This window comes from Schistocerca piceifrons, chromosome 3 (genome assembly GCF_021461385.2).
Source record: "Schistocerca piceifrons isolate TAMUIC-IGC-003096 chromosome 3, iqSchPice1.1, whole genome shotgun sequence".
NCBI classification, from domain to species: domain Eukaryota; kingdom Metazoa; phylum Arthropoda; class Insecta; order Orthoptera; family Acrididae; genus Schistocerca; species Schistocerca piceifrons.
Window position 1 is genome coordinate 297,686,404 of NC_060140.1, and position 16,131 is coordinate 297,702,534.

Sequence of the window (16,131 nt, forward strand, 5' to 3'; positions counted from 1 at the left end):
CCTGGGAAGCCAAGCATGACGAAAGTGGCGGCTGAGCACACGATCATCACCAAACGACGAGCGCAAGAGATCTTTCACGCGTCTAGCAATATGGGGTGGAGCGTCATCCTGCATAAACATCGTACGTTCCAGCAGGTGTTTATCAGCCAGGCCGGGAGATGATGCGATTCTGTAAAATATCGACGTACCTCTCACCCGTCACGGTAGCAGTTACAAAACCAGAAGCACGCATTTTCTCGAAGAAAAAAGGCCCGATAACGGTAGATGTGGTAAATCCAACCCATACCGTGACTTGCTCGTCGCGCAACGGAGTTTGCACGACAGTTCTAGGATCGTCGGTAGCCCAAATTCTGCAGTTGTGAGCGGTGACAGACCCTCGGAGCGTGAAATGAGCTTCGTCGGTCCACAACACGTTACTGAACCAATCGTCATCTTCCGCCATCTTTTGGAACGCCCACACCGCAAATGCCCTCCGCTTCACTAAATTGCCAGGTAACAGTTCATGATGCCGATGGATTTTGTGGGGCTAGCATCGGAGGGTACGCCTAAGTGCCAACCAAACAGTAGTGTATGGAATGCCGGTGCGACGTGCGACTGCACGAGCGCTGACTTCCCCGTGCATAAACGAACCCGCTACAGTCTCCATTTCTTCCTGAACTGTCTCAGCAGCATTACGCCTTGTGCTCGGTCGGCCACTATGGGGTCTATCGTCTAAACAACCCATGGCTTCGAACTTGGAAATCATTCTCGCCACAGCTGCATTTGTCAACGGATCTTTGCCCGTTCGAATCCTTTTCCTATGGCGACAGGATCGTAACGCTGAACTAGCACATTCCCCATTCTGATAATACAGGTTCACTAAAAGCGCCTGAGTCTCTCCCTCATTACAGCTCATTTTATACACGATTGTCATGTGCAGTCACTAACGTTTTGCTGTCCAGAGCCATCTGTCGGACATTTTGTGAAATTTGTTTTTTTTTTTTTATCTAATAAAACCCCATGTCATTCCAAGCATGTGTGTCAATTTTTACCTCTCTATCTACATTATTCCGTGGTTTATAAAGTTTTCAAATTTATACTGACTTTTTGATCACCCGGTATATAAAATACATTTCCATGTATGGACTGTAGCTTTTTATGTACTTAAGAGGAATTATTTATGCTTCTCTGCAAAGATTATGAGCCTCGAACTGGAGCATATTTCCCATTCGTTTACTGCTACTGCATATACACTCCTGGAAATTGAAATAAGAACACCGTGAAATCATTGTCCCAGGAAGGGGAAACTTTATTGACACATTCCTGGGGTCAGATACATCACATGATCACACTGACAGAACCACAGGCACATAGACACAGGCAACAGAGCATGCACAATGTCGGCACTAGTACAGTGTATATCCACCTTTCGCAGCAATGCAGGCTGCTATTCTCCCATGGAGACGATCGTAGAGATGCTGGATGTAGTCCTGTGGAACGGCTTGCCATGCCATTTCCACCTGGCGCCTCAGTTGGACCAGCGTTCGTGCTGGACGTGCAGACCGCGTGAGACGACGCTTCATCCAGTCCCAAACATGCTCAATTGGGGACAGATCCGGAGATCTTGCTGGCCAGGGTAGTTGACTTACACCTTCTAGAACACGTTGGGTGGCACGGGATACATGCGGCCGTGCATTGTCCTGTTGGAACAGCAAGTTCCCTTGCCGGTCTAGGAACGGTAGAACGATGGGTTCGATGACGGTTTGGATGTACCGTGCACTATTCAGTGTCCCCTCGACGATCACCAGTGGTGTACGGCCAGTGTAGGAGATCGCTCCCCACACCATGATGCCGGGTGTTGGCCCTGTGTGCCTCGGTCGTATGCAGTCCTGATTGTGGCGCTCACCTGCGCGGCGCCAAATACGCATACGACCATCATTGGCACCAAGGCAGAAGCGACTCTCATCGCTGAAGACGACACGTCTCCATTCGTCCCTCCATTCACGCCAGTCGCGACACCACTGGAGGCGGGCTGCACGATGTTGGGGCGTGAGCGGAAGACGGCCTAACGGTGTGCGGGACCGTAGTCCAGCTTCATGGAGACGGTTGCGAATGGTCCTCGCCGATACCCCAGGAGCAACAGTGTCCCTAATTTGCTGGGAAGTGGCGGTGCGGTCCCCTACGGCACTGCGTAGGATCCTACGGTCTTGGCGTGTATCCGTGCGTCGCTGCGGTCCGGTCCCAGGTCGACGGGCACGTGCACCTTCCGCCGACCACTGGCGACAACATCGATGTACTGTGGAGACCTCACGCCCCACGTGTTGAGCAATTCGGCGGTACGTCCACCCGGCCTCCCGCATGCCCACTATACCCCCTCGCTCAAAGTCCGTCAACTGCACATACGGTTCACGTCCACGCTGTCGCGGCATGCTACCAGTGTTAAAGACTGCGATGGAGCTCCGTATGCCACGGCAAACTGGCTGACACTGACGGCGGCGGTGCACAAATGCTGCGCACCTAGCGCCATTCGACGGCCAACACCGCGGTTCCTGGTGTGTCCGCTGTGCCGTGCGTGTGATCATTGCTTGTACAGCCCTCTCGCAGTGTCCGGAGCAAGTATGGTGGGTCTGACACACCGGTGTCAATGTGTTCTTTTTTCCATTTCCAGGAGTGTATAACGAAAGTAGTTTTACATTTTGTTTTTGTACTGGCTCAAAGCATTTATAAGCCTGAAAATTCTGAGCGTTAACCAGTACATCTAGCGTTATATAAGTTACAACAAAATCAGTTTCCTTGTTTCAGGTACATTTTATTTTCAGGTATATACAGATTGAATCCAGAAATTCATCAGGCACATGCATCCTCTACGCTGGTCAGGCACAGCGCGGTTGGATTGCTCCTCCGCCGTCTCCACGTGTCTTGAGTCTTGTAATGGTCTAAGTTGTCAGACACCAACCTACAGTATACTTTCGTGTCGTTTGGAAACAGCTACGAAACCGACATCATCTCAGCTTTTGAGCTTCCAGCGTCCACAAATAAAGTAAGGCTCTAAAAGAGCGCACATAAGCAAGAATTTCCTGTGACCCGTGGGAGTTCGTGACCATAGCATACCTTCATATCGCTCGCAAACACCGCTGCCCCCTCAGCTTTTGCGCTTCCAGCTACTTGTACACGGCGGCTGCCTCATGAATGTTTCCAAATAAATCTGAGGCTCTGAAGGAAAAAGAATACCTGGGCAATAGTTTGGTGCGAGTCGTCGGTGCTCGTACATAATCAGACACCGTGGCATACATTCATGTCGTTCGCAAAAAGGTTTGATGCCACCACCCTCAGCTTTTGCGTTTCCAGCGACTTGTACGCGTCGGCGGCCTCGTCGTCGTAGTCGAATAAATGGAACGATCTGAAAAAACAGAAACGAGCGTATATGAGCCAGAGCTTCTTTAGGAGATTCGCGGGAGCTCGTACGTGCTGAGACACCACGGCATACCTTCGTATAGTTTGCAAACAAAATCGACGCCACCACCTCCTCAGCTTTTGCGCTTCCTGTGCTTTGTACACGGCAGAGGCGTCGTCCAAATACATCCGCTTCTGCAGCAGGCTGTTTCTCGCAGCGACCTATCGCAGAAACTCTGCCTAGGCTTCCCAGCGTCTTTCCTTATATAGAAGCACGACAATGCTAAGCGTGGTTTCCGTGGAAATGTGCTCTGACGCCATTTCTTCACCCATTGTCCATTACAATTACACATGCGTGTATCGACACCACGCAATCATATGTTAAAAATGAAGATAGGAAATAAACACCGCCTCACCCACTGATTCTGCGCTGGATATCTAGACTGAAAGCTAAGTGATTTTATTCCCCAGATAGGTTTTACGTAGCTTGCAGAGACTAAGCTGTACACTGCGTTTCTAGCCTCCGTATGCTATCTAGATTTGTATCAACGTGTTCCTCGCTTTTACGGATTCGTTCGAGCCCATACATCGTACCTTTAATTTTAGTGAGATAGGTGTAACAGCATTTATTTAAATTTCGTGATTTATTTTCACAGTTTAACACAAGCGAATACCCGTCAAAACTTTCTGACTTAGCATTCAGCTCATGTGACGTTGTTGCCAAAGAAACATTCAATTGTAAGATTCCTCTCTCTTAATTTTAATTATATTTTACGAAGGTAAACATCCGGTACAAAAGGTCATCATCATTCTCCCAGGAGCTTTATCGAAGAGCGCGGAGGGGATGAAAGAATTTCATGGAACCCAATTTTCCTTGGAGTGGGAAACTATTCATAAAAGGGAGAGTAATTAGCAATGATTAACGCTATGACGAGGCAGATGGCAATGGAGATTATGTCATTAATGTTGCATAATGTGTCTATCTAAAAAAAGTGCACTGTTACTATCGAGTATCCTAAAACCAGCCTGCAGAATTACAACTCCTTCTCCAAAATAAGGTAATTTCCTTCATTTATATAGTAAACAGCGTATGAGACTGCTAAACGGGGCACTCGAATTCGATGCTAGGTACTGGAAAACTGTTATCGTGGGTTGGAAGACAGCTGCCCAGCTACGTGGCGTCCCTGGAGTACTAATACCCAGAGACTGCTTAAGCAGAGATCGAGGCTGCGGTTTCTCGTCACAAAACCAGTGTGCTATCTGACGATACAGCTTTTTTTTCGGTCATCAGTCTTCTGACTTGTTGGATGCGGCCCGCCAAGAATTCCTCTCCTGTGCTAACTTCTACATCTCAGAGCAGCACTTGCAACCTAAATCCTCAACTATTTGCTGTATGTATTCCAATCTCTGTCTTCCTCTACAATTTTTGCCCTCTACAGCTCCCTCTAGTACCATGGAAGTCAATCCCTCACGTTTTAACAGATGTCCTATCATCCTGTCCCTTCTCCTTATCAGTGTTTTCCACATATTCCTTTCCTCTCCGAATCGGCGTATAACCTCCTCATTCCTTACCGTTTCAGTCCAATGTTTGACACTAGTCTACTAGATACTAGTAGACTTCTCTTGGCCAGGAATGCCCTTTTTGCCATTGGTAGTCTGCTGTTGGTGTCCTTCTTGCTCCGTCCGTCATTGGTTATTTTACTGCCTAGGTAGCAGAATTCCTAAATTCATCTACTTCGTGACCATCAATCCTGATGTAAAGTTTCTCTCATTACATTCGTCTTTCTTCGATTTACTCTCAATCGATATTCTGTACTTGTTAGATTGTTTATTCCATTCAGCAGATGACGTAATTCTTCTTCACTTTCACTCAGGATGGCAATGTCATCAGCGAATCGTGTCATTGATATCCTTTCACCCTGAATTTTAATTCCATTCCTAAACCTTTCTTTTATTTCCGTCATTGCTTCCTCGAGCTACAGATTGAACAGTAAGGGTGAAAGACCCCTGTCTTACACACTTCGTTATACACCACTAAGACAGATGTTCTTGCTTCACGCACAATGGCGCCTTAAAATACCTGTTCACTGGAAATGTGTGTGGTGAATGTTTATTGAGTTCTAGTATCGAATTTGTGTTGTTAATAACGATAAGGGAGAAGCCGAGCTGAACGTCCCCGTTCAAGTGAGGCACTGTCGAGAAGTTTGTAATTTAACCCAGGATACTTTTGCAAAGCCTGGTGATGGGGAACTATACGAAACCCTCCCTCGTTGCCTTGCCTGTCAAATGCTGCTGATGGATAGTTCTCTCACCAACATGATTTGAACCACCAGGATATGAAACGACTACCTACTAGTCAAGTGTCACCGCAAAAGCTTTCATTAGTAGCCTCGGCTACAGAGAGAGTACGGTCCTCACTGTTCACTCTGTGTGACTTGTACCTTAATGATACGTAAGCAAGTGCACAGTTGTCAATCCATAAATGGCAACATCAGATGACATTCTATTACAGGATTTTCCCTTCTGCTTTCACACAACGTGATTTTTATGTCTGCCAAAAATTTGTGAATCCAGAAATGTGAAATATCGCCCTGGTTCGAATTCCGCGGTAAGTTATGAATAATGTAGTGCAAGAAAGGAAGATTAAGATTTATATTGCTGTTGCCGACGCGAACTTTAGAGAGTGAGCATTATCTTAGAATGGGCAAGATGGGGAAGGAAATCGGTCGTGACTTTTTCAACGGAACCATCCAACCAATAGCCAAGGCCGCTGTTGGTGGGATACTGGGCTTGTTTCACGAAGGAACAGAATTCGAATCTTAGCATGTCTATGCAATACGTGAGGCAATACTGACCCTACGACTTACCTTAGAAAATAGATTAAGGAAAGGCAAACCTACGTTTCTAGCATTTGTAGATTTAGAGAAAGCTTTTGACAATTTTGACTGGAATATTCTCTTTCAAATTCTGAAGGTGGCAGGGGTAAAATACAGGGAGCGAAAGGCTATTTACAATTTGTACAGAAACCAGAATGCAGTTATAAGAGTCGAGGGTCATGAAAGGGAAGCATTGGTTTGGAAGGGAGTGAGACAGGTTTTTAGCCTATCCCCAATGTTATTCAATCTGTATATTGAGCAAGCAATAAAGGAAACAAATGAAAAGTTCGGAGTAGGTATTAAAACGCATGGAGAAGAAATAAAAACTTTGAGGTTCGCCGATGACACTGTAATTCTGTCAGAGACAGCAAAGGATTTGGAAGAGCAGTTGAACGGAATGGACAGTGTCTTGAAAGGAGGGTAGAAGATGAACATCAACAAAAGAAAAACGAGGATAATGGAATGTAGTCGAATTAAGTCGGGTGATGAAGAGGGAATTAGATTAGGAAATGAGACAATTAAAGTAGTAAAGGAGTTTTGCTATTTGGGGAGCAAAATAACTGATGATGGTCGAAGTAGAGAGGATATAAAATGTAGGCTGGCAATGGCAAGGAAAGCGTTTCTGAAGAAGAAAAATTTGTTAACATCGAGCATAGATTTAAATGTCAGGAAGTTGTTTGTGAAAGTGTTTGTATGGAGTATAGCCATGTATGGAAGTGAAACGTGGACGATAAATAGCTTGGACAAGAAGAGAATAGAAGCTTTCGAAATGTGGTACTACAGAAGAATGCTAAAGATTGATGGGTAGATCAAATAACTAATGAGGAGGTATCGAATAGAATTGGGGAGAAGAGAAGTTTTTGGCACAACTTGACTAGAAGAAGGGATCGGTTGGTAGGACATGTTCAAAGGATCTAGGGATCACCAATTTAGTACTGGAGGGCACCGTGGAGGGTCAAAATCGTAGAGGGAGGTTGGTTGGTTGGTTGGTTTGAGGGATTGAAGGGACCAGACTGCTACGGTCATCGGTTCCTGTAGAGGGAGGCCAAGAGATGAATATACTAAGCAGATTCAGGAGGATGTAGGTTGCAGTAGGTACTGGGAGATGAAGAATCTTGCAAAGGATAGAGTAGCATGGAGAACTGCATCAAAGCAGTCTCAGGACTGAAGTCCACAACAACAATAGCAGCATCTCTATCTTGATTCAAGTTTACAGAGATCACTTCAAGCAAATTCCAAACGTGATCGAAGGAATATAAATCGAAGGAATTGGCTGGCCAGCCCATTCGCCGCTTATCTTCTCGTTTCTTGAGCTCCTACTCATGCATAGTTAGATACGGTCGCGCATTCTCGTCCACAGAAATGAAATCAGGGTCAAATTCACTCCTGAAATACGCACATAGGAAAGGAGTACGCTGTTAAAATAATGTTCAGCTGTGTGTAGCATGATCGAAGATTTGGAGGTCAGAACGCCAATGCAACATTACGCTTCCCCACAATAAAACACCTGGCCACCAAAATGATCATGTTCGATAATGTTGGACGTACTCTCATACTGGGATACGTGAGAGCACGTAATGCACCCGGGAACATTATCGAACGTGTTCCTTTCGGTGGTCCAGGTGTTTTGTTGTGGGGAGGGATAATGTTGCGTGGGTGTACTGATCTCCAAATCTTTGAATACGGTACATATGCCGGTCAAAGTTCTTGTGACACTGTACGTGTTTCACATGTGTGTCTTTTCAGGGGTGCATTCGGCTCTGACTTCATTTTTAGGGACGACAGTGAGTTACCGCTTCGAACAGCGCTGGTGGAGGAGCTATTGGCACGAGAGGATATTTGTCCCATCGAGAACATGTAGGATGCGTTGAGGAGACGTACTGCGGCACGTCCACACGCACCAACGACCATTTTGCAATCGTCAGCCACGCTGGTTGAAGAATTGAACGCCTTGCCACAAGAACTCCTAACTACCCTCGTGGGAGCACGTTGCAGAGCATGCCTCACCCTATTAGGAACCAAGCCCCGCGTTTTAATACCCGTGGGACCATTATGAATCGCAATGATTCCAGTGTAATTATTGTCTTTGAATAAAAGCGTCATTTCTGTTCATATCATTGAGTTCTTTCAGTTACCTTTCGTAATATGCTGCAGTAGTTCTTTCTATGTGTGGTCCAAGTTTCATTGAGCTATGTTACCAGGCACTAACTGATCGTTTGAAAGTTCCTTTCGTTCTCAAGTTCTGCACACCAGTGTACATCCACATTAATAGTTCGCAAATTGTTATGAAGTACGTGGCGAAGGGTACTACATACCAACGAATCAATGTCTGTCAACTGCTTTACGTACACTACGGGCCATTAAAATTGCTACATCACGAAGATGACATGCTAGAGACGCGATATTTAACCGACAGAAGTAGATGCTGTGATATGCAAATGATTAGCTTTTGAGAGCATTCACACAAGGTTGGCACCGGTGGCAACATCTACAACGTGCTGACATGAGGTAAGTTTCCAACCGATTTCCCATACACAAACAGCAGTTGACAGGCGTTGCCTGGTGAAACGTTGTTGTGATGCCTCGTGTAAGGAGGAGAATTGCGTACCATCACGTTTCCGACTTTGATAAAGGTCGGATTGTAGCCTATCGCGATTGCGGTTTATGATATCGCGACACTGCAACTCACGTTGGTCGAGATCCAATGAATGTTAGCAGACTGTTGAATCGGTGGGTTCAGGAGGGTAATACGGAACGCCGTGCTGGATCCCAACAGCCTCGTATCACTAGCAGTCGAGATGACAGGCATCTTATCCACATGGCTGTAACGGATCGTGCAGCCACGTCTCGATCCCTGAGTCAACAGATGGGGCCGCTTGCAAGACAACAACCATCTGTACGAACAGTTCGACCACGTTTGCAGCAGCATGGACTATCAGCTCGGAGACCTTGGCTGCTGTTACCCTTGACGCTGCATCAGAGACATGAGCGCCTGCAATGTTGTACTCAACGACGAACCTTGGTGCACGAATGGCAAAACGTTATTTTTTCGGATGAATCCAGGTTCTGCTTCCAGCATCATGATGGTCGCATCCGTGTTTGGCGACAGCGCGGTGAACGCACATTGGAAGCGTGTTTTCGTCATCGTCATACTGGCGTATCACCCTACGTGATGGTATGGGGTGCCACTGGTTACACGTCTCGGTCGCCTTTTTTTCGCATTGACGGCACTTTGAACAGTGGACGTTACATTTCAGCTGTGTTACTACCCGTGGCTCTACCCGTCATTCGATCCCCGCGAAACCCTACATTTCAGCAGGATAATGCACGACCGCATGTTGTAGGTCCTGTACGGGCCGTTCTACGTACAGAAAATGTTCGACTGCTGCCTTGGCCACCACATTCTCCAGATCTCTCACCAAATGAAAACGTCTGGTCAATGGTGGCCGAGCAACTGACTCGTCACAATACGCCTGTCACTACTCTTGATGACCTGTGGTATCGTGTTGAAGCTGCAAGGGCAGCTGTACCTGTACACGCCATCCAAGCTCCGTTTGACTCAATGCCCAGGCGTATCAAGGCCGTTATTGTGGCCAGAGGTGGCTGTTCTGGGTACTGATTTCTCAGGATCTATGCACTCAAATTGCGTGAAAATGTAATCACATGTGAGTTCTAGTTTAATATATTTGTCCAATGAATACCCGTTTATCATCTGCATTTCTTCTTGGTGTAGCGATTTTAGCGGCCAGTAGTGTACAAATAGGCCATTCGGGTGTTTCCATTCCTTATCCCCACAGACAGGTATTTGTATGAGGTGGCTGATTCCAAATATACTGTAACTTTATCGTCAGCAACCATTACGAAAGCATTTGTTGTTAATGTTGACGTATAGTACTCACAACGGGACTACCGGGTACATGTCAACACTACATCCTTATGTTATTGCCTTAGTAAGCACATGTCGTTAATGTTAGAGTATACTCACATAGGTACTGCCGGTTACATGTCAACCACGACCTCATTGCTTTGTTGCCTTAATAAGTGGTGTATAGAAAATAATTTAACGATAATAGCACACAAAACAATTTATATGTTACTAAAAGGAATGTTATGAAGATCGAGAATTCCGAAAATCAGAAATTCCTTGGACAGGTAGAAATCATTTGTCAGTGAGTCTTGTTGTTGTTGTTGTTGTGGTCTTCAGTCCTGAGACTGGTTTGATGCAGTTCTCCTTGCTATTCTATTCTGTGCAAGCTTCTTTATCTTCCAGTTCCTGCTGCAATCTACAACCTTCTGAATCTGTTTAGTGTATTCATCTCTTGGTCTCCCTCTACGATTTTTACCCTCCACGCTGCCCTCCAATACTAAATTGGTGATCCCTTGATGCCTCAGAACTTGTCCTACCAACCGATCCCTTCAACTAGCCAAGTTGTGCCACAAACTCCTCTTCTCCCCAATTCTATTCAATACCTCCTCATTAGTTACGTGAACTACCCCTCTAATCTTCAGCATTCTTCTGTAGCACCACATTTCGGAAGCTTCTATTCTCTTCTTGTCCAAACTATTTATCGTCCATGTTTCACTTCCATACATGGCTACACACCATACAAATACTTTCAGCAATGACGTCCTGACACTTAAATTTATACTCGATGTTAACAAATTTCTCTTCTTCAGAAAAGCTTTCCTTGCCATTGCCAGTCCACATTTTATATCCTCTCTACTTCGACCATCATCAGTTATTTTGCTCCCCAAATAGCAAAACTCCTTTACTGCAAGTGTCTCATTTCCTAATCTGATTCCCTCAGCATCACCCGACTTAATTCGACTACATTCCATTATCCTCGTTTTGCTTTTGTTGATGTTCATCTTATATCCTCCTTTCAAGACACTATCCATTCCGTTCAACTGCTCTTCCAAGTCCTTTGCTGTCTCCGACAGAATTACTATGTCATCGGCGAACCTCAAAGTTTTTATTTCTTCTCCATGGATTTTAATACTTACTCTGAATTTTTCTTCTGTTTCCTTCACTGCTTGCTCAATATACAGATTGAATAACATCGGGGAGAGGCTACAACCCTGTCTTACTCCCTTCCCAACCACTGCTTCCCTTTCATGTCCCTCAACTCTTATAACTGCCATCTGGTTTCTGTACAAGTTGTAAATAGCCTTTCGCTCCATGTATTGTACCCCTGCCACCTTCAGAATTTGAAAGAGTATTCCAGTCACCACTGTCAAAAGCTTTCTCTAAGTCTGCAAATGGTAGAAACGTAGGTTTGCCTTTCCTTAACCTATCTTCTAAGACAAGTCAGTATTGCCTCACGTGTTCCAATATTTCTACGAAATCCAAACTGATTTTCCCCGAGTTCGGCTTCTACCAGTTTTCCCATTCGTCTGTAAAGAATTGACGTTAGTATTTTGCAGCCGTGACGTATTAAGCTGATAGTTCGATAATTTTCACATCTGTCAACATCTGCTTTCTTTGGGGTTGGAAGTACTATATTCTTCTTGAAATCTGAGGGTATTTCGCCTGTCTCATACATATTGCTCACCAGATGGTAGAGTTTTGTCAGGACTGGCTCTCCCAAGGCTGTCAGTAGTTCTAATGGAATGTTGTCTACTCCTGGGGCTTTGTCTTAAGCATCCTGAAAGAACGAGCAAAACCAGGATAAAGGAGGTTTCAGCTGTCTCTGAGTACAGTACGAACGTACCACGACGCAGTTTGGTCGCTGTTGTGGGATACTGGTCGAGCGCATGGGATCATAGACCAGGAAGGCAATTGTAGCATTTGCTCTTGGGCGAGCACAGAGAAATTTACTGCTGCGCCTTGACAGGTACGTATAGAACAGTGGTCACCAAACCTTTTGTTCAACAGCCAGTATTGACGTTGTGGCCGGTACTTTGCGCCGCATTCTTGTTATTAACTGGTAACCTACATAATTTAGTATCTTATAAGCGTCCAATAAACAAGCTACAGCAAGTGCGCAACAAGTCTGCCCTGGAGACTTAATAATGCTCTTTAAAAGTCGGAAATATTCGGAACACTTCGCATCGTCTTCTCCGTCTAGTATCGCTTTCTCCATCAGCGACATAAAAGTTTGTGACACTGACGAAGTGTTGTTGTGCTGTCTGTGTGAACAAAGTGAACAGACGATTAACTGCTTAATAACAGTAGCTGTATTATATTTAAATATCTCATGCAATACGGGACACGATCGCAAATGTTTACCAAATGTTTTGAACGTCATTTTTGTTCTACGCATCGCACTGTATTACAACAGCCTTAATTTAAATTGATAGCCCTGCTACAAATGTGAACCATAGTTCAAAATCATGTTCTCTATTACGTGCAATCAGGAATCCATGTTACTTACTTGACAAACTTTATATCATAGCAGCTGCTTGGAATGTTCACATACGCAAGTGAGTACTGTAAGTGCTGGAAGACAAATCAGGAAACATTCCCTCTCTCATACCCTCTAACCCCGCAGAAGCTATGCTACTTCCCCCTCTACCCTGAGGTAAGCGACCAGCTTTACTCAGGTCACGGCCGAAAGAACAAATATCACATCTTGAAATAGTCGTGCCTCTGTAAGTGGTTTTTTTTTTTTTTTTTTTTACTAAGCACGAAAATTATACTCTTAAGTAGTTCTTAACGTTAGTTGACTTTTTTGTTCGGCTGTTAGTTATTAGATGCATATTATTGTAAAAAGTGACTGAGAACGTAGGCCGCACTAATACGACTACTTTATTCGTGCTGCATGTGCCCCATGGGCCCCAGTTTGACGATGACCGATATAATGTTCAGAATAGTATTCCAATCGTAGATAACTGTAAGTGGAACAGTGGCGTTCTGTTAATGGTAGATAGTAGGGCAACACCACATCCTGGTGTGCTGGTACAACACGATCAATAAATGTTGCAGCAACGTAGGTGAAAAGCAGGCAGAGAAGCAAGGCATCCGATGACTCTCACATGTAGGCAGAACCACCTACGGAATTTCAAGTTAACGATCACGTGATCAGTGTAGTAGTAGATACATTGCAGTTTGTAAGATTCGACATATACACTGAAGAGTCAAAGAAACTGGTACACCTGCCTAATATCGTATAGGGCCTCCGCGAGCAGGCAGAAGCGCCGTAACACGACGTGGCATGGACTCGACTAATGTCTGAAGTAGTGTTAGAGGGAATTGAAACCATGAATCCTGCAGGGCTGTCGGTAAATCCGTAAGCCTACGAGGGCGTGGAGATCTCTTCTGAACAGCACGTTGCAAGGCATCCCAAATATGCTCAAGGATGTTCATGACTGGGGAGTTTGGTGGCCATCGGAAGTGTTTAAACTCAGAAGAATGTTCTTGCAGCCACTCTGTAGCAATTCTGGACTTGTGGGCTGTCGCAGTGTCCTTCTGGACAATTACCCAAATCCGTCGGAATGCACAATGGACAAATGGATGTAGGTGATCAGACAGGATGCTTACGTACGTTTCACCTTTCACAGTCGTGTCTAGACGTGTCAGGGGTCCCATATCACACCAACTGCACACGATCCACACCATTACAGAGCCTCGACCAACTTGAATAGTCACCTGCTGACATACAGGGTCCATGGATTTATTTCTCTCCATACGCCTACACGACTATCCGTTCGATACTATTTGAAACGATACTCGTACGACCAGGCAACATGTTTCCATTCATCAACAGTCCAATGTCATTGTTGACAGGCCCAGGCGAGGCGTAAAGCTTTTTGTTGTGCAGTCATTAAGAGTTCACGTGTGGCCCTTCGGCTCCGAAAGCCCATATCGATGATTTTTCGTTGAATGGTTCGCACACTGACACTTGTTGATGACCAAGCACTGAAATCGGCAGCAATTTGCGGAAGGGTTCCATTTCTGTCACGTTGAACGATTCTCTTCAGTCGTCGTTGGTCCCGTTCTTGTAGGCACATTTCCGGCCGCGGCGACGTCGGAGATTTGATGTTTTACCCGATTCCTGATGTTCACGGTACACTCGTGAAATGGTTGTACGGGAAAATCCCCACTTCACTCGGAGATGCTGTGTCCCATCGCTCGTGCGCTGAGTACAACACCACGTTCAAATTCACTGAAACCTTGATAACCTGCCATTGTAGCAGCAGTAACCGATGTAACAACTGCGCCAGATGCTTGTTGTCTTTTATAGGCGTTGCCGAACGCAGCGCCGTGTTCTGCCTTTTTACCTATCTCTGTATTTGCCTATACCAGTCTCTTTGGCGCTTCAGTGTAGATGTCAGCCTCTAGCTTAACACATGTTTATTCCACAATACCCGTGTAGTCTGTAGTTTTCACAGTGGGTATTGAAGGGGGCTTGCCTTGACACAGGGAACAGCCTTAAATCAAGATATTAATGTATAAGCTTTGACATAGAGTGCAACTACACAAAATGATATCAATGTACATAGGTGTGAAAGCAATCCCTCCTACACACTCGTTGAGAAAGCTACAGACTGCACGGGTAGTGTCACATAGCGATGCCTGCATCTATATCTCGCGCCTTACAAACTGCGTTTTATATTCCAGATCGAGGTTTTCACTCTGCAGTGGAGTGTGCGCTGTTATGAAACAAATAGGTCCCTAGTTAGAGTCTCGGTACGGCACACAATTTTAACCTACCAGGAAGTTTCACATCAGCGCACACCCCACTGCAGAGTGAAAAATCTCATTCTGGCAAGATCCCCCAGGCTATGGCTAATCCATGTCTGCGCAGTATTCTTTCTTCCAGGAGTGCTGGTTCTGTAAGGTTCCCAGAAGAGCTTCTGTGAAGTTTGGAAAGTAGGAGACGAGGTACTGGCAGAATTAGGGCTTTGGGGACGTGTCGTGAGTCGTGCCTGGATAGCTGAGTTGGTAGATCACGTGCCCGCGAAAGGCAAAGGTCCATAGTTCGATTCTCGGTCTGGCACACAGTTTTAATCTGCCAGGAAGTTGCATTTTATATTGTACTACATTCAGCATTTGATCGTTAAGGTAAGGCTATCTTGCAGAACACTGAGTATTGAGTGACCTGGAAAAGCATTCAAAACTAGGTAGTCTAAAGCGTAGCAAGTCATTGTCTCCATGCAGATATCAGCTATACATCAAAATATTAATGTATATGGATGTCAAAGCGCACCCATCTCCATACTCACCGAGAAAACTAGAATCTGCATGGGAACTGTGATATGAACGTATGTTACAGATAGATGCCCACTACTACATCTGGGGTCTTCAAAACTGCAATGCATCTACCATTACGTTGATCACGAGATCATTAACCTGAAATTCCCTATGTAGCTCTGCCTCTCCGTTACTGTAATCAGATGCCTTGCTTCTCTGCCAGCTTTGCGTCTATGTTGCTCCACCTTTGGTTATAACGTATTGCACCAGCACGCTAGAATGTTTTCCTATCTACCAATGACAGAGTGCCACCATTCCACTTTCAGTCATCTAGGAATACTACTCTGTACAGGTAGACAATCAGCTGTATGCAGTCCTACTGCACGGTGATCTTCGCTAATGTCAACAGCTTTGTGTAGATAAGGCAACACAGCTTTCTACATATGCGTCATATTATTATATATATTACCTAACGGACAGCGATCTTCTATCTGTGTGTTATGGCTTTAATGTTTAATTAACGTACTGTTGTGGCTTTAATGTTTAATTAAAATAGTGTCCTGTGCTGCTTGCAGTATGTTTTACTGGTGTATTTATGTTAAAAAAGCACTCTCTGTTTCTTATTAATCATTTAAAATCATGTGTTTACTTATATATATTAGAATGGGGACGTTAGGGTATCTGGAGAAGAAATATCAGTAAAAGTTCTAGCGTATAGCATTAGGAGGTGGGTGTGCTTACGGAAATAGT

The 16,131-nt window shown here is 45.0% G+C and overlaps 1 protein-coding gene across 1 annotated transcript in view; it reads right to left on the bottom strand.

The window, feature by feature from the left end:
* Positions 1–3,252: 3,252 nt before the first annotated feature.
* LOC124788609 (lipase member H-like) overlaps positions 3,253–16,131 on the bottom strand; it is a 61,922-nt gene continuing 49,043 nt past the window's right edge. The window contains exon 5 of the mRNA XM_047255878.1: positions 3,253–3,379. Within this exon, the coding sequence (XP_047111834.1) occupies positions 3,253–3,379 (127 nt within the window). The remainder of the gene's footprint in view (positions 3,380–16,131) is intronic.